This window comes from Frieseomelitta varia, unplaced genomic scaffold (assembly GCF_011392965.1).
Source record: "Frieseomelitta varia isolate USP_RPSP 00005682 unplaced genomic scaffold, Fvar_1.2 scaffold_470, whole genome shotgun sequence".
Lineage (NCBI taxonomy): Eukaryota > Metazoa > Arthropoda > Insecta > Hymenoptera > Apidae > Frieseomelitta > Frieseomelitta varia.
In genome coordinates, this window is record NW_025110224.1 from 256,132 (window position 1) to 271,718 (window position 15,587).

A 15,587-nucleotide genomic window follows, 5' to 3' on the forward strand; every position below is an offset into this window, starting at 1 on the left:
CGCGACCAAAGTAATCGCGTTTCTGCGCGGAAAAAAGTCCGCCTCGAACCGGAAATAGCGATACATTTCGCCAGACAAAATTTCAAACGTGTTCGTCCTCAACGTGTAAGACTACATTGGAAGACAGAGTACCAGGCGTTGTTAATTTCTTGCGCTGGAATAACATGTCACGCACGTCGAGAATATTTGGTAACCCAAACCTAACCCAAACCTAACCCAAAATTGCAACATTTTCTCAGTTTTAAGTAATAAAATAATAAATTTATTACTGCATGGTAATTTCTATCCAGTGATATACCGATGAATTCAAGAAGAAGACGAATTATTGTATTGTTTGGTCACTCGTTATGGTCCGTGAATCAGTTGCTAGCGCAAGAGATTAAATAGAGTCTTTCGAATAGAAAACGCGTGATATCGGTAATAAGATTTAAACACCTGATAAGGGACAAAGCGGTTGTACATTCTCACGTCGAACATTCGTTTCTCCGATGATTTCGAAACGAAAGTCTCAGGAATGAAAATGATCCGCACGTATGTACTTCAATCTTCTACACATTCAATCTCGTCACGCAGGTGCTCAAACTTCTTAGAGAACAAACAAGACTTCGAAATCCACTATCCAAGAAGACAATGTAGTTGCAAATTCCGTTTAACCATCAGTTTCTCCTCTACTATTCGATTTGCGGAGTAGATCAGTGTGGCCCCTGGTTCAGCTCACGTGCGAATATATGTATACACCTTCAGTTTTAGAGTCTGCAATTAAAATTAAACTTTCCGAGCGAGTATGGCTTAGCTGGTCGTTCAATCCACGTCGTAAGTGCTATTCGAAATTACACGAGTCAACAGAAACAACGTTTCCATTGCACGTGAACACCGCAGTGGCAAGCAATCGTCGTGCAACAGCGACGGGTTAGCGAGCAAATCTCAACGCTATCCGTCGCTCGCCGTAGTTTTCAACGTAAATTTCGTCTATTGGAACCACATTCCATGATCATTAACTTATCTATTCTTACATATCGGAAACGTATCACACGTACACCGATATACACGCGCACGTATGGCAACACACATGTACACACAAACACGATGCCATGTCAGATCCACAATAAACTGCGACATGTATTCATATATATACACACATAACAAACAATATCGCGGTGTGGAGACGTTGGTCGAAAGCAACGACAGCATGACATGCTTATTAGTAACTTCCTTCGACCGACGGTCAAAACAAAACGGGCTCACCGTGATCAAAGATCGTGCGCCCTTGTGCGAACGGCCAACAAAACGCTGGCCAATTCCTGGCCTGTATGTGGATTCGGGCAAACAAAAACAACATTGTACATACGGGGTAAAAGCGCAGGAAGAAAGAGAGATGGGAGAAACAGAGAGAGAGAGAGAGAGAGAGAGAGAGAAAGAGAGAGAGAGAGAGAGAGAGAGAAAGAAAGAGATAAAGAAAGGAAGAAAAAGAGTGTGTGTTCTGGAGGCACAACGAGAAGAGAGCTCTCGATAGCAGGCATGCTTACCTCTTGGTGGCGTCGAGTAACGCGCCCTGGAAGCACTTGGCACCGTGAACGAAGGACACGACGATGATGTCCGGTAGCGCGGACTCGACGGTCACGAGGATCTTGTCGCCCCTGGCGAGTGTGAGCGCGGACAGGGCCACCGTGTCCGCCGCCATCTTGGCTCGTTAGAATTATTGCTCCTCGCTGTGTCGAGACCCGTCGTCTCTCTCTCAGCGGATGACGTGAGGAGCGGCTGGGGCTGCCTCACTCTCCTCCGTGTACACGGAGGCCATGGACTCTGCGAGGCATGCTTGGGGTGGGGGAGACAGGAGGGCAGTCTCGGCCTGCTTGCTTGCTCGCTTGCTCGCTCGTTTGCTCGCTTGCTTTCCTAGCAGCCACCACCGCCAGCCGCACCACATTTCACGTTTGTGCACAGCTGGGCAACCGTGCCCTCACTGCGCATGCGCCGCTCGCCTCTCCTCCCACCATCGGCGAGCGCTCGCAGTGCTGTACCGCTGCACCATGAAACCACGATTCTCTGATTCAAATTAGAAACATCGCTTTTTCTTTATTAGAAATTTATTTATTGGAAATAATGTTATTTAAAAAGTCGATATTTATAAAATCTGAAATATTAGTAATTCTTGATGATTTAATGAAGCACGTTAGATACATTTAAGCCATTACATTAAATATTAAATTTTTATTAATTTGTGCGATATATTGCTTTGTATTTTTGGACGAAAATTATTAATTTATCACGAAGGAAATAAAAATGACGGTATTGGAAGTTTATAGTAACGGTAAAATTATAACGAAGCTTCCAATTTTTTTCAGCTTTGTAATTTTTTAAAAAGTTACGCACAAATACCTAAGAAATAAACAAAACAAATGTGTTTCTTCAGCAATTGTAATATAATTCTTTCAAACGTTAGAAATTGGAAACGAACGATGTTGCTAATAATATTGTCATACGGCCCTGTACTATTTTGCTTCAGGACAGTAAAAAGTATTCACGGTGCCCTTCTCCTGCGACGAGCAAACCCCATAGAGAGCATGATGTGTGTTAAGAAATAAAATTTTTTCTTTCGAAAGTCTGTCACTTATTTTTTAACGAAACATGTATCTCCCCATGTGATTCATCCCGTCCAATTAACGAAACTTTAGCTAGCTGAACTTTGCGCCGAATTGCCTTTTACATGCCATACACGCGGTATAGATACACCACTATTACACATACTTTTCGGATGCATTCTTTTTCCATAATACAATGGAGATAGCTTGGAAGAATCAATTACTAACCATTACTTCTCATAGAAACATTTTCCATGTTTTAGGGTCAATTATGCGTGCTGATTGGAATAAATTTGATAAATGCAATTACTCTAACGTAAGTATGAGATGATAGTTGAGGAATGTACTGCTCAAATTGAATTTAATCAATATGCTTTTAAAAGTAATATTAACCTTGTTCTACTGTTTAATCTATGTTATATGTGTATGTAATTCTTCAATATTCGGTACATTATATATACACATGTACATGTATTTGTAATATATGTATATACCTAAAAGTATGAAAAGTTAAAAAAAAATATTACTGATAATCAACCACAAGATGACAACAGAATATCTGTGACTTTTCTGATTTCTTTGATAAATACTTGATGAAGCTTGAATAAAGGAATTTGACTTGTAGTTAGATCACAATGATAATAAGGAATATATTTAAAAACTTTTATATTTTAATAGTAAAATTAGAATAAAATACAATTTTTATTTTTCATATAACAGTAGTTTAGTAAACTACAGATATACTACAAAATAAATTGGTCTTCCATCAACTGGGATATTAATCTGTGGATCCCTTTGATAATTTTATCGTTGAAGAGAAAATAAGTGATACAAATACGACAAAATTCCATTAATTGCAGAACTTATAATACTGAACGGAGGCAGATGAGAGAGGAAGACAGGGAGAGGCAAGCGAGAGCCCAGAACAACTAGAAGTCAAAATTATATCACGAATATTACGAAACAATAATTCGTAACAATTTTAGCTACAATATAATGACGTGTTGCAAACGAGGTCGAGCTCTACTTTTCACGAGCACGGAAGTATACAGCTTAGTCGGCCTAGTGCACTGAGTTTTCATGCCGTGTTGCAGTGGCACGAAAACGACAAAAACCGACTAGCATGTACGTAACAAAGGGAACCGAAGCAAAAGAGGCAGAGAAAGAAAGAAAAGAAACGAAGACCGGAAGCGAATGCTAACTTGCCGGAGAAAGGAAATCATGCCACGAACATTTCAGGAATTTGACAGGAGCGGCCGTGAACTTGATTATTCGCCGACCCGCGCGTTGTTTAAACTTTCTTTGGTCTATAAACTCCTGTAACTTTAACAAAAGAATCCTGCAATCCGATACAAGAGCAGAACGGCTCGAAAAAGTTGGTTCAATGAAAATTGGGAAATATGATCGGGAACGAGACGTAATTCAAAAGTTCAATAATGTGATTTAATGAACTGCAACGGGCAATACTTCATCGAGCATATGTAGTAAGCAATTCGAATCGCGACGTAATAGGTAAACGAAGTCCATTCAAGCGGACCACACGTATACATCTTCGATATTAGCTCACTACCACTGTCAATATTATTGCGCAACTCAGAGCGCTCCATATTGAACGTTTAGGGCGTTCTTCAAACTGATACGAAATTGAGAAATGTTACACCTTGATTCGCTCTTGCAAAAATAGCGATCGATTACGTCTTACGGTACAAAGATACGAAGGGCAAGTTGGTAAAAGCAAGTAACAGTTATTCATACAGCTTCGAATAGCACTTTTTGGAAGATCTCAATGTTCTGAATTTTTAAATGTCATCGTAATTATAAGTTGTGTTAATTGAACTATTCATAGGCAACGTCGTACGGATGACACTATTTCGGGCAACGTGTTCTAGAAATCTCCTTCACATCCAAAACTCCAAATTTTGATTACGCCTACAAGAAACATGTCGGCTACAATTATATTTATGTATTCTTTTATCTTGCTATTTATGATCTTATATTAATCTTATATTAATCTTAAAACTTTTATGTTATTTATTATCAGCTAAGAAAACAAACTGTTTAGCAAAATAATAAAATAATTTTTATAACCACTGTAAATAATGCAAAATAATTTGTGAAATAACATTAAGAAATTAAACTTAACTCAATTACAATTAGTTATTCGCAGTTAACATAGATATTCAACATAGCAAATGTAAAAACATGGTGTTGTATAGCTGTAATATGAAATCTATCATAGTGTGTGATATAACTTTTACACTTTTAATATGCACGTAAAAAGCAAATTCACGAAATTTATTTCAATATAAATTAACGTACTTACGTACGTAATATACGTACGAAATTATAAATTGAAATATATGCAACATAAATTATAGAATGCCACAACATTTGAATTATATGTACATAAAAAATGATTACATATATTATAATACGTATTTATGAAGCACTGTATTTCTTTGTATAGTATGTCAAGAGAAATTAAATTATACTGAATGCAACTATTGCATTTAGAACCACTCAAAAAAGTAAACTGTAATTTTATTATTTTGTACAATATGGACAAATAGTCTTAACCAAATTAACAAATAATTGTCATCTTTACATTCAACATCCTGTTTCTTTTTATTAATATAAAATTATTTCGTCATTATTGAATAATTTGTAGAAACTAAATTATTTAATATTACATGTGTGTGTGTATATATGTATAGATATTATTTATATTTTATTTACTGTATTCAAGTTGAAATAATTTGAACATGATCAACTTAACTGAATCTCACGCAAAAATGTAATTCTACGGATTTAGTTCTCTAACATTGAAGCAAACAACAAAAACCGAGAAAAAGAAGAATTGTTAGAAATATCGATTCTTCGAGTATTTAACAAAGATGGACAGACGAGAATCCCATGAGAAAGAGAAGGATCATTGAAACGAACCGCATAGTACGATGATAATAACAATAATAAAGAAAACGGTTGTCGAGAAGGGAGAAGCGCAGGGTCGTAGCAAGATAGCTGGCGCTCGCGTAGGGTACCGATCAGCTGGTATGCGCGGTGTTACGGTAGACAGCAGAACAGAACAAGCTCCCTAAAAGTGACACAAGTTTTCACGGGTAAGCGAACCAAAAAAAACTATTCTTACCATTTGCGACGTGCCTTACATAATGTTCGTCCTCGTGCACGTGCAGTTTGACATAGTGCGGCTGGAAGTGGAGAAACGTTCGACTACCACCTATTTTACGACGTCATTGTTGAATGAAAATGTATCTGTATTCAAACAGAAAATGGGATGCTCGTCACCAACTACTCTCTTTCGTCGAGACTAGTCGATAATTACCCAAAATCGAGAAACGTCAGTTCCAAGTCACTCAAAAACACGAACACACGAGTATCTCGCCGTGACGTCACGTGAACAAAAGTTGATAAAAGATAACAAGAATGCGCGAGATAAAACGGGCACGTTCGTACACTTATAGGTACACGAAACTACATGTAATCGATGCGCGTTGTACGTACAGTACAGTAATAGATTAGGTTATGCCGCGTTTTCGTGGACGCGGGGCCCGCGAAAATAAGGATACGCACATGCAGGATCGGCTATCGGATCTTACCAATCGAAACCGGCTGGCCTATGTGTTTAATAATAATATATTGATTGATGGATCGAATTCGGCATTGTCTGTTAATTTTCTATTATAATTCATGAGGACTGCGTATGCCTTTTAAAGTCTCGTTCGAGTGTCAAACGTGCCGTTCGATGTCATAGTGTCAAATAATCGATACACACGTCTCAATTTGAACGTTTTATACCATACACCGCATTGAGATATAAAATATTCTGAGTTTCACTGGCAATCACGGTTTTTTATTTGTTTTCAGTGATTTTTGTGCAATTTCTTCTGCTGTTTTCTTTTTTTTTTTTTTTTGTTTTATTAAATATAACTTCGTAGATAAGAGCTGTACTTATAAAGAGTAAACAAAATGATCTTATTAATGTATTGGCTACAGCGTGTAGAATATTGTATCTTACATTTTTGTTGCATTCGTAATATATCGTATTTAATATTATTCTATTGATATTTTCTTCAATTTGACTTATATACACATTGAAATTTGTATTATAAATGAAGTTTATTTAAAATTTTAAATCAACATTTGAAACTCCGAAATAAGTTTTATCAAAGGAAATACAGTCATGAAACAGTCAATTTTCATACAACACTCCTTAAACGATAATTATAAACTCCATCGTGAACAATATTACGAGATAGTACTTTTATTCATTACACAGTATTATGGTTATTTACACCCATACCAACTCACATCTGTGTTTATAAATATGATCTGTGTTGATTTGATCTTGTGCTTTATATTCTTTGTAATAAAGATTTATGATAAAATTAAATTAAATTAAAAATTCTAAAAGTAATTAATCTAACGCTAAAATTGTTATAGTGGTGACCTAATGATACAAGTTAGGAGTTCAGAATCTCACCAACTTCTTTGTATCTACGATTTTCTTTCCTTTTGATATTGTTAATATTGTTAATGTGTGTTTTAAATATCAGTTTAATCGATTTTATTTCATATTCATTGTCAAAGATTGAAACCACAGTATATCCCTCGAAAATGAGGGAGGAGAGACTGGATGTAGATCAACCTTTATGGGATCTTAGCACTTTCGCAGGCAGATGGAAGCATTTCGCTTGGCAAACCGATTTTCGCACTTGTACTGTCAGTAATTCCGAGTTGCTAGAGGCAAAGAAACTACTCGAGGACTATAAGTGAGTATGAATTAATTTTGCTTAGCCACAAGATCAGTTACTGAATTATTATGTGAACATAAAAATTATCAAAATTAAATGATCTGTTACGTGTGGAAATGAAAGATTTGTATACAGTAATATAAGTTTCAATTTATATATCAGAAATTTTAATATATTATGAATGATAACGTAAGTAATTGTCGAAGAAAATTGCCATTTCAAGATCTTTTGTCCTTTTTTCATAATTGAGAAGTATAGTATGTGTAAATAGTATAGCAATATTAAAAACTTATAAATATTGTATTATTCAATCGTATTATGTTTGTCATAATAATGTATGTAAATAAGTTCAAATTAAACTTATTAGGAAAGTGTAGATTTACCATCGTCGTTATCTTTGAAGAACATATTAAAATTTTCAATATTACATGGTAATTTCTTACAGAATATTTTTTTCGGCATCATTAATTAATGATGAAATTAACAGAATATGATTTCAAGTCCTATGTAATTTGAGAACATCTTTTCTTAATATCCTTATCACATTCGAAGAAACACTGTTGCATAACGACCGTTATCGTTAAATATAATTTACGATGTTAAGTGTTTCAAGGATAAAACGGTATAATTGTATTATAACAAAATCGTTATTCATAAATAACAATCATCTAACAAACGAAATTATTATAGACAAAAATATTTTATCAAATGCTACATTTAAAACATACTCATTTTAAATTGCCATAATGTGCGTACTTATAAAAAGACATTGGGAATCATTTTAATTTATGATTTAATCAGTTCAAGAATATATTCATAAAAAAACTAAATCAAATAACAAAAAAAAGTTACAGGAGAGCCAGTGCAAATGATTAAATTTTCATTTTTTTCAATTGAAATTTTATAATTTTAAATATCGAAATGATCTCGAAAATAGTTGTCACTCCGTATATATAGCGTTCTATTTATAGAGACTAATCTTGAAAATTCTTTCACGTTTTCGTATTTCGCTTTTTTTCCACGGAATTCTAATATTCAACTTTTTTTTCAACCCTATAAGTATGTATTTTATTTCGTCTAATTCAGTTACATAAATTTTCTCCGTTATATTCCTGGTATATATGTATACATATATAATATATAATAATTTCGTATAAAGATATTATTATAAGAAATAGAACATATTTTCCAGATGCATTTGAAGCATCTATTCTTACACATTTTACTTAGCTTTTCAAATGAAACATTACGATACAGGTAACTAATCGTACATGCAACTTATGCAAGTATACATGAATGAAATTTTAACCTCGTAACAGGTCATCGAGCGATTTATATTCGTATCATATCGCAGAAAGAAAGGAAATAAAAATCTGCGACTCACTACAGACGTTGCAAATATTTTTAATGATATCTTTCTTTCTTTTTCCTTTTTAACGAATAAACAGTGTCAATTGATTAGTTATGTATAATTTAAAAATTGATCAAAATAAGTCAGACGAATAAAGGAAATTTGTAGAAAAAAAAAAAAAATGAGAGTAGTTTGGATTTTTCCTCTTGTCTTACTGTGAATTATCGTTTTAATTACGTTCTATCTAATTGTCGTAATTTTTTTGAGATATATTTGACAACATTGGAATTCGTAAATTTCAGAATTCATAAATTCATAAACGCACCCTTGTTACTCGTTGTTTTTTTTTTTTTTTTTTTTTTTTTTTTCTTTACGTCTACGAAAAATCAATAATCTGTTTATCCCTTAGACTTGGGAAAGAGCCAGCTGGTACAACCCGGGAGCAAGTTGTCTATGCTAAGAAGCTTTACGAGTCGGCCTTTCATCCCGACACCGGTGACCTGCAAAATGTCTTCGGTAGAATGTCCTTCCAAGTGCCAGGTGGAATGCTTATTACCGGTGCCATGCTTCAGTTTTACAAGTGAATTGTCTTTCTGTATATTTTCCATCTTAAACTACGCCATTGTAAAAAAAAAAAATTATAATTCCTTGAAACGCCAAAGAATTCAAAAGTTCGTTCGACAAGGGTTTGTTTTCGTTAGAAGTAAGGCTGAAGAGATTACTATATTGGAGAGATTATTATAAGCGTAAAACTAACGATTAATCGTACAAAAATATCACTTATTTCTTTGTAACAAGCAGCAGATGCGTTCGCGGTTTTTTGTTTAAAAGTACATACTGTCGGCTTTGTAGAGTTTATTTAAAAAAAAAAAAATTTGGATAGAGGAGACAATGTTTATTCAAAACAATTGTTGCAGAACGACTACAGCTGTGGTTTTTTGGCAATGGGTGAACCAGTCGTTCAATGCGTTGGTTAATTACACGAACAGAAATGCCAACAGCCCTACAACCGTGTCTCAATTAGGGGTGGCATACTTCAGTGCTACTTCAGCGGCTATGATAACGGCTATAGGATGCAAATCATTTTGGGCAAAACGGGCGAGCCCTCTTATGGCGGTAAAGTCACATTTTTAATTCTGGACAACTAAATTAAAACTGTCATTAATACTTGCATAACGAGTTGAGATTCTGTCTCGTAGAATATATAAAAGTTTAACGGTCTAACGTAAAGTTTAATTATTTAATAGCGTTATGTGCCATTTGCTGCCGTGGCGGCTGCAAATTGTGTGAACATTCCCCTGATGCGACAGAACGAAATCACCAGTGGAATTGACATCAGCGATGAGAACGGCAATAAATTGACCAAGTCAAAAGTAGGTGTATTCAGTGTTCGTTGCGGAATAAAATTATATCACTGAAGAGAAGTAAATGCACGAACCGTTTTAGCTCGCAGCAGTTAAAGGCATTAGTCAAGTAGTCATCTCGAGAATCGTTATGTGCGCACCTGGCATGTGTAAGTAGACATTAAATAAAATGTAGTACGTAAGATAATGAAATACACAAATTTACACGATTTAGTGATCCTCCCACCTATTATGGAAAGACTAGAAAAATACGCTTGGATGCAGAAGATCAAATTTTTGCACGCACCTATACAAGTTATGTTAGTTGGTTGTTTGTAAGTATTCTTTAAATTCATCATTCTTACATCTTCTACAAGTAGTAATATTATAGTAATTTAAATAAAAAATGATACTCAATATTTTAGTCTGACGTTCATGGTTCCTACGGCGTGTGCATTATTCCCACAAAACTGGTGAATTTTTATATATTTTACTAACGTAAAAATTAACATGAATTAATAATAATTGATATAGTATACAGACAAGGATTCACATAGTTCACATGCATATATATTTTGTATATATTTTATAGCTCAATTAAATCTAGTACTTTGGAACGCTGGGAACCTGAGAATTACGAACTCTTAAAGAAGAATTGCGAAATCAAGAAAATACCCACATACTTATATTTCAACAAAGGTTTATAATTAATGAACGCTGTAGTCGTGATAAAAGATCATCAAGGGTGCTCTTTTTCATCGTCCTGCATAAGATAATAAAGTGATTAATAACTAAATTGAACAAATTTTCGCCTACAATAAGTCATCAGGAATATTTGTAGTTTCCTGCTGGTCCAGAGAATGAAGAAAGCTTGTTCTAAGGACAAGAAATACGACAATATCATATTACAAATTATTTTTATCCTATATAGCAATACGTTTTGTTTGTAAGATTTATTATGTATCTAAGTGATATGTCGGTGTAAATTATTATTCATTATGTATTTTCATCAATAATGATTAGGATTAATGATGATTCCTCTTGCAATAGGAATAACATTAGTAAAAACATTAATAACTACCTTTTTGCACGCAAAATATTTCGGACGATAATAATTTGTTTTTACTGAACGCTCAATCGTTTTACTTTAATTAAACTAGATAAACAATATTTCTTTAAAGAGTGTTTAGATGATTAATATATATTGTCTATATTTCAAGATTCTCAACATTATTATACGCAGAGAACAATTAATATATTGATCATCTGAGGATTCCTTACTTACGAGAATGTTGAGAACTCTGAAATATAAACAATATATATCAATCATTTTAACTCTGTAATAATTTATACTATGTTTTAATATCATATATTGTTAAATCTCTGATTTTAGATTTTAAAATCATGTCGACGTTACTAATTGTTACTACCTCCTTGAACTGTTAACAAAAGAAAAAGGTACCATGTATATTTTAGTAATATTACAATAAACTTGGAAACTGAATTTCAATGAATTTGTCTTATTCTGATCATAAATTATAATCGATTACATAATAGCAGTAACCCTAATACAGTGAATATAAAAAATAGTGTAATTCGATATATATACATATATATATATATAAAACATAAAAAGCTATATATTTGGCCGTGAATGCGTGGGTTGAGTTTGTTGCGGCATATAACCAATGCGTTCTTGAATTTCATTTTGCGGCACTTTACCACCCCACGTGGGAGGGCTGAATGTTGTTGGTGGTCTTTCTGATTCTTTTTTAGCTTCAAGAGCTTTTCTCATTGCCTCATATTCTTCCAGATCGTCTAGTCGTAAATCGAGTCTCGTCGGACTGCGTCGTATCATTTTACTAAAAAAAAGTTAACGCATTTTCTTTTAGTAAATAAAAGTCCTATCCTATCGCACGTAGATCGATATATGCGGAATCGTTAATAAATAAAAGCTAAGCGAATGAAATCCTATTTTCTTCAATTCTTAATACCACATAATTGTCTTCGATGTATTTATGAAATAATGTTTTATTTTCAAATATTATTATACATTTTTAAATTCTTCCAGTTCGGAATAGTATCAAAACTATTTCAAATTTTGATAGATTTGAGAACATCTTTTAACGTTACAATTATAAGATTAATCAAGGTTTTCTCTTAGATGAATTTAGAAAATAACAAATTATTTTACACGTCACGCGTACAATACATACAGAATAAACTTAAATTTGCAATTATTGCTAAAAGTAAAATTATGCATTGCTAAAAATGAGATAAAATTTAAAAAACAAAGTTAATATAATCATAAAACTGGCTTAATGAAAAGGAATATTTGAAGTTTAAATCGGAAGAAATGTTTTCATTGAAAAACAAGAATGTGAAATTCATATTGTACACGGGGCACAGAATCACATAAACACACCTCTGAACGTCAGGTTAAGATGGCGGATTACGAGGAATAGATAACTGGCCAGTAATAATACTGAAATAAATAACACTTTTAAGAATGCATTGATTACTGGGCCATTTATATTCGTGAAAATGATATTTTTCCTACGACATTTCATACGAATCGTTCATAGATTCGCATCATTTACACTACTAACATGAAAATGTGGGTACAACAAGCGATTTGGCCGCCGTAAACACGCTTCCGATCGAGTGCTACAATTTTCGTTAATTTTGCCACGGCGGCAAGCACTCATCCTTAATAAATTGTAAATAATTGTAAATTAAGCACCAGGCAACGAAGCGCCAGCACGAAAGGATGCTTTACTTGGAAGATTATGTCGAAAGTACGTAAAAACGAGGCACGCTCTGCTTACCCAGCTTCTCAAGAAAGTTACTAACTTTTCCGAATATACTCTCTTGCACAAACATAAGAAACGTTTCTTAAAGCGAATATCTCAATAGATACTGCATTATTATGTATAATCGTTTAAATGTTGCCTTTTATTTCACTATTCGAATGAAATATCTCATAATAGGAGCAATTACTTGACATACTGTTCTCTGTAAATTGGAGGTTAGTTACATGTTATCTGAATAGTGTATAGCTTCCCCACTCTATCCATTATATTTTAGGAGTTAAACCTTTACTTATAATAGTTGTAAATAAAATGCGAACATTGTAATTATGATGTTAATTAGATAAATGCTGTTTATTCTCCAATATTTGATCCCTTTCATTTTGGTTTTGTTTGGTTATGTTAACCTTTTCCTTTGGTTTTCAGTGATCGAGCATCTACCACAAGAATTAAGAGACCGGTTTACAGAAATGAGAGAAATGGACTTAGGTGTACAGAGTATGTACAGTCTATCACACAATATATTGGTTTGTTATTTATGAATTTTATTAATAGATGCTCCAATTGTTATAGATTCAATGGACAGTTTAGAAAAAAAAGTAAAGATTTTCTTTGCAAATGCAAAGAAGATGAAACCTAGTGAAAAGGAAGCAGAATATGAAGCCATTAGAAGAGAGTATTACAAAACTCTAGAAGATGCCGATGAGAAAGTGCATTTAGCTAATCAGATGTATGATTTAGTAGATAGATATTTGAGAAGATTAGACCAGGAATTGCACAAATTTAAAATGGAACTAGAAGCAGATAATAAAGGTATTACCGAAATACTGGAAAAAAGGTCATTGGAACTAGATCAACCACCTACGAATAGTAGTCAAAAAGAGAATCGGTATAGTTTTACAACATCCAGTAGGTCACGAGACAATCATAGTCATTGTAAGTATCTCCTTGCTTTAATTACATTTTATTCAATGCGAAAAACAATAAGAATTTCTAATAAATTAAAAAAATCGTAATAAAAATTTGTGTAGCTCGAACAGAAAAAAGGAGAGATTCAAACGCATCATCGACATCAATAGAGAAACGCTTAGCTATAGAAAAAATTTCTCCAAGTCTTCCTGAATCACGACCGGCTTCTGCAAATTCAGGACCAATTCTTGCTGCAACTAGCGTGCCATCTACTCCTACAGCAATTGCAAATTCCGTTGGTTCTGTGAGTTATAATCTCGGTCACATAGGAGCTGGTGGAAATGCTATAGCAGCTGCAGCATCGCAAGCAATTGCTGCGACGCAGCAAATGCAGCAAGGCAGACGTACTGCTAGTTTAAAAGCTAGTTACGAAGCCATCAACACTGGTGGTGTACACGCAGCCGAATTTAGTAGAGAATTAGCTGGCGCTGCCCAGACTGCTATTGCAGCTATACAACAGGAAACAACTAAAAAGCATAAAAAGTATGCATCTACTGGAAGACCTCTGCAATATTTATGAAAATTTTCGCTTTTTCGCTTCGAATGACCGTTATTGCTCATTTTAGGAAAGTAACAACTGCTGTCCCAAGTTCGAGTGTAGTTGCTGCCTCTGTTCAACAACCTGTATCACCTCCAGTTATAACTACAAATACACAAGTCGTAGATTCAGATAATCCAGATTGGACTTATGATCCAAATGAACCAAGATATTGCATATGTAACCAAGTATCTTATGGTGATATGGTTGCGTGTGACAATTCAGATGTAAGCTAAATTTTTCTTCCTTATCTTTCCATATGAAATCAAGTCAAGTCATATTTATATTTATTAAATATTTTTCTTTTGCTACTGGTTTTTTACAGTGTCCGTTTGAATGGTTTCATTATCCATGTGTTGGTATCACTGCACCTCCAAAAGGAAAGTGGTACTGTCCTCAATGTACATCTTCTATGAAGAGACGCGGAGGTCGGAAAAACTGATTGTGCTGTAATCAGTACAAATATAATGAGAAAAAATTGATACTACCTCTTAGGCATTGTCCGTCAAGTACCAACTTAGTTAGGAAGCTATTAATTCTGATTTTATATGAATTTTTAAATATGTTTAAAGTTTAAGTCGTGATCTTATCTGGTCTTGATCTTGTCCCACAAAACTTGAATTTCTGTTTCTACAGCAGAAAAGGGCAGTTTTTTTACTACATTTTGTAAACGTAACGAGAGGATCAGACGGTGCAAAAAAATTCTGGATAAATTCGTTTTACAAGAGAATTTTTTGCATACAAGTATCGCACCACTTGTGCACCACTCTTTACCGCGACCATATTAGGTAGTTTCTACGAATTTACATTGAAAAGTAATCTTCTTCTCTGGTAATACGTAATTTATGGACTGAAATTCCAGAAGTGATTTTCACTGTGAATTTTTCAAAATTTATGTCTTTAGTTTTCGCAATATCGATCAATCTTCGTATATTTACGTCCTCGTGTTAGTACAGACGTGCTTAGTATCTCGCTGAATTGATGACTAGGCGAGCAATAACATTTTAAGTGTTCTACGCTTTTGAGAGAAAGAAAGAGAGAAAGAGAGACAAGAAAGCGTTAAAAGGAAAGAGAAAGAATGTATGTGTGCATGTGTGTATATGCAAGAGAGAGAGAGGGGGGGGGGGGGAGAAAGAGAGAACCGACGGTAAATTGTGAGAATACTACTTTCAAATTGAAGGAATGTAGCAATTTGATGTATAAATAAAGCGAATGATGCAGACTT

The 15,587-nt window shown here is 34.1% G+C and overlaps 4 protein-coding genes across 15 annotated transcripts in view; 2 read left to right on the forward strand and 2 right to left on the reverse strand.

Annotated features, from left to right (window-relative positions):
* LOC122532768 (PWWP domain-containing protein 2A-like) overlaps positions 1-1,932 on the reverse strand; it is a 55,843-nt gene extending 53,911 nt beyond the window's left edge. Inside the window, exon 1 of one of the 2 annotated variants that reach the window (XM_043661827.1) lies at positions 1,527-1,932. In XM_043661827.1, coding sequence (XP_043517762.1) covers positions 1,527-1,681 — 155 coding nt within the window. In that variant the 5' untranslated portion in view covers positions 1,682-1,932. The remainder of the gene's footprint in view (positions 1-1,526) is intronic. The other variant, XM_043661828.1, reaches the window with a different exon arrangement.
* Positions 1,933-5,585: 3,653 nt separating this feature from the next.
* LOC122532772 (sideroflexin-2) lies at positions 5,586-11,555 on the forward strand. Of its 4 annotated transcripts, none has more exons than XM_043661833.1 (9): positions 5,586-5,698; positions 7,188-7,369; positions 9,112-9,282; positions 9,620-9,818; positions 9,950-10,075; positions 10,149-10,215; positions 10,281-10,380; positions 10,471-10,518; positions 10,638-11,555. In XM_043661833.1, exons 2-9 carry the CDS (start codon positions 7,215-7,217, stop codon positions 10,750-10,752), a joined length of 981 nt encoding a protein of 326 aa, XP_043517768.1. In that variant the 5' UTR covers positions 5,586-5,698; positions 7,188-7,214; the 3' UTR covers positions 10,753-11,555. The 4 variants fall into 4 exon arrangements, with proteins under 4 accessions (XP_043517768.1, XP_043517769.1, XP_043517771.1 ...); XM_043661834.1 differs by lacking the exon at positions 5,586-5,698 and adding an exon at positions 6,300-6,445; XM_043661836.1 differs by lacking the exon at positions 5,586-5,698 and adding an exon at positions 6,534-6,557.
* LOC122532774 (anaphase-promoting complex subunit CDC26-like) lies at positions 11,550-12,959 on the reverse strand. 7 transcript variants are annotated; one of them, XM_043661843.1, is made up of 3 exons: positions 12,874-12,891; positions 12,471-12,530; positions 11,550-11,907 (listed from the first exon to the last, which is right to left on the reverse strand). In XM_043661843.1, exon 3 carries the CDS (start codon positions 11,901-11,903, stop codon positions 11,682-11,684), a length of 222 nt encoding a protein of 73 aa, XP_043517778.1. In that variant the 5' UTR covers positions 11,904-11,907; positions 12,471-12,530; positions 12,874-12,891; the 3' UTR covers positions 11,550-11,681. The 7 variants fall into 7 exon arrangements, with proteins under 7 accessions (XP_043517778.1, XP_043517777.1, XP_043517772.1 ...); XM_043661842.1 differs by having other exon boundaries at positions 12,789-12,886; XM_043661837.1 differs by lacking the exon at positions 12,874-12,891 and adding an exon at positions 12,655-12,796.
* LOC122532770 (inhibitor of growth protein 3) lies at positions 12,705-15,584 on the forward strand. 2 transcript variants are annotated; one of them, XM_043661830.1, is made up of 6 exons: positions 12,705-12,843; positions 13,282-13,353; positions 13,429-13,791; positions 13,887-14,307; positions 14,391-14,589; positions 14,688-15,584. In XM_043661830.1, the coding sequence occupies exons 1-6, from the start codon at positions 12,816-12,818 to the stop codon at positions 14,802-14,804; spliced, it is 1,200 nt and encodes a 399-aa protein (XP_043517765.1). In that variant the 5' UTR covers positions 12,705-12,815; the 3' UTR covers positions 14,805-15,584. The 2 variants fall into 2 exon arrangements, with proteins under 2 accessions (XP_043517765.1, XP_043517766.1); XM_043661831.1 differs by lacking the exon at positions 12,705-12,843 and adding an exon at positions 12,932-13,073.
* The last annotated feature ends 3 nt before the right edge of the window (positions 15,585-15,587 follow it).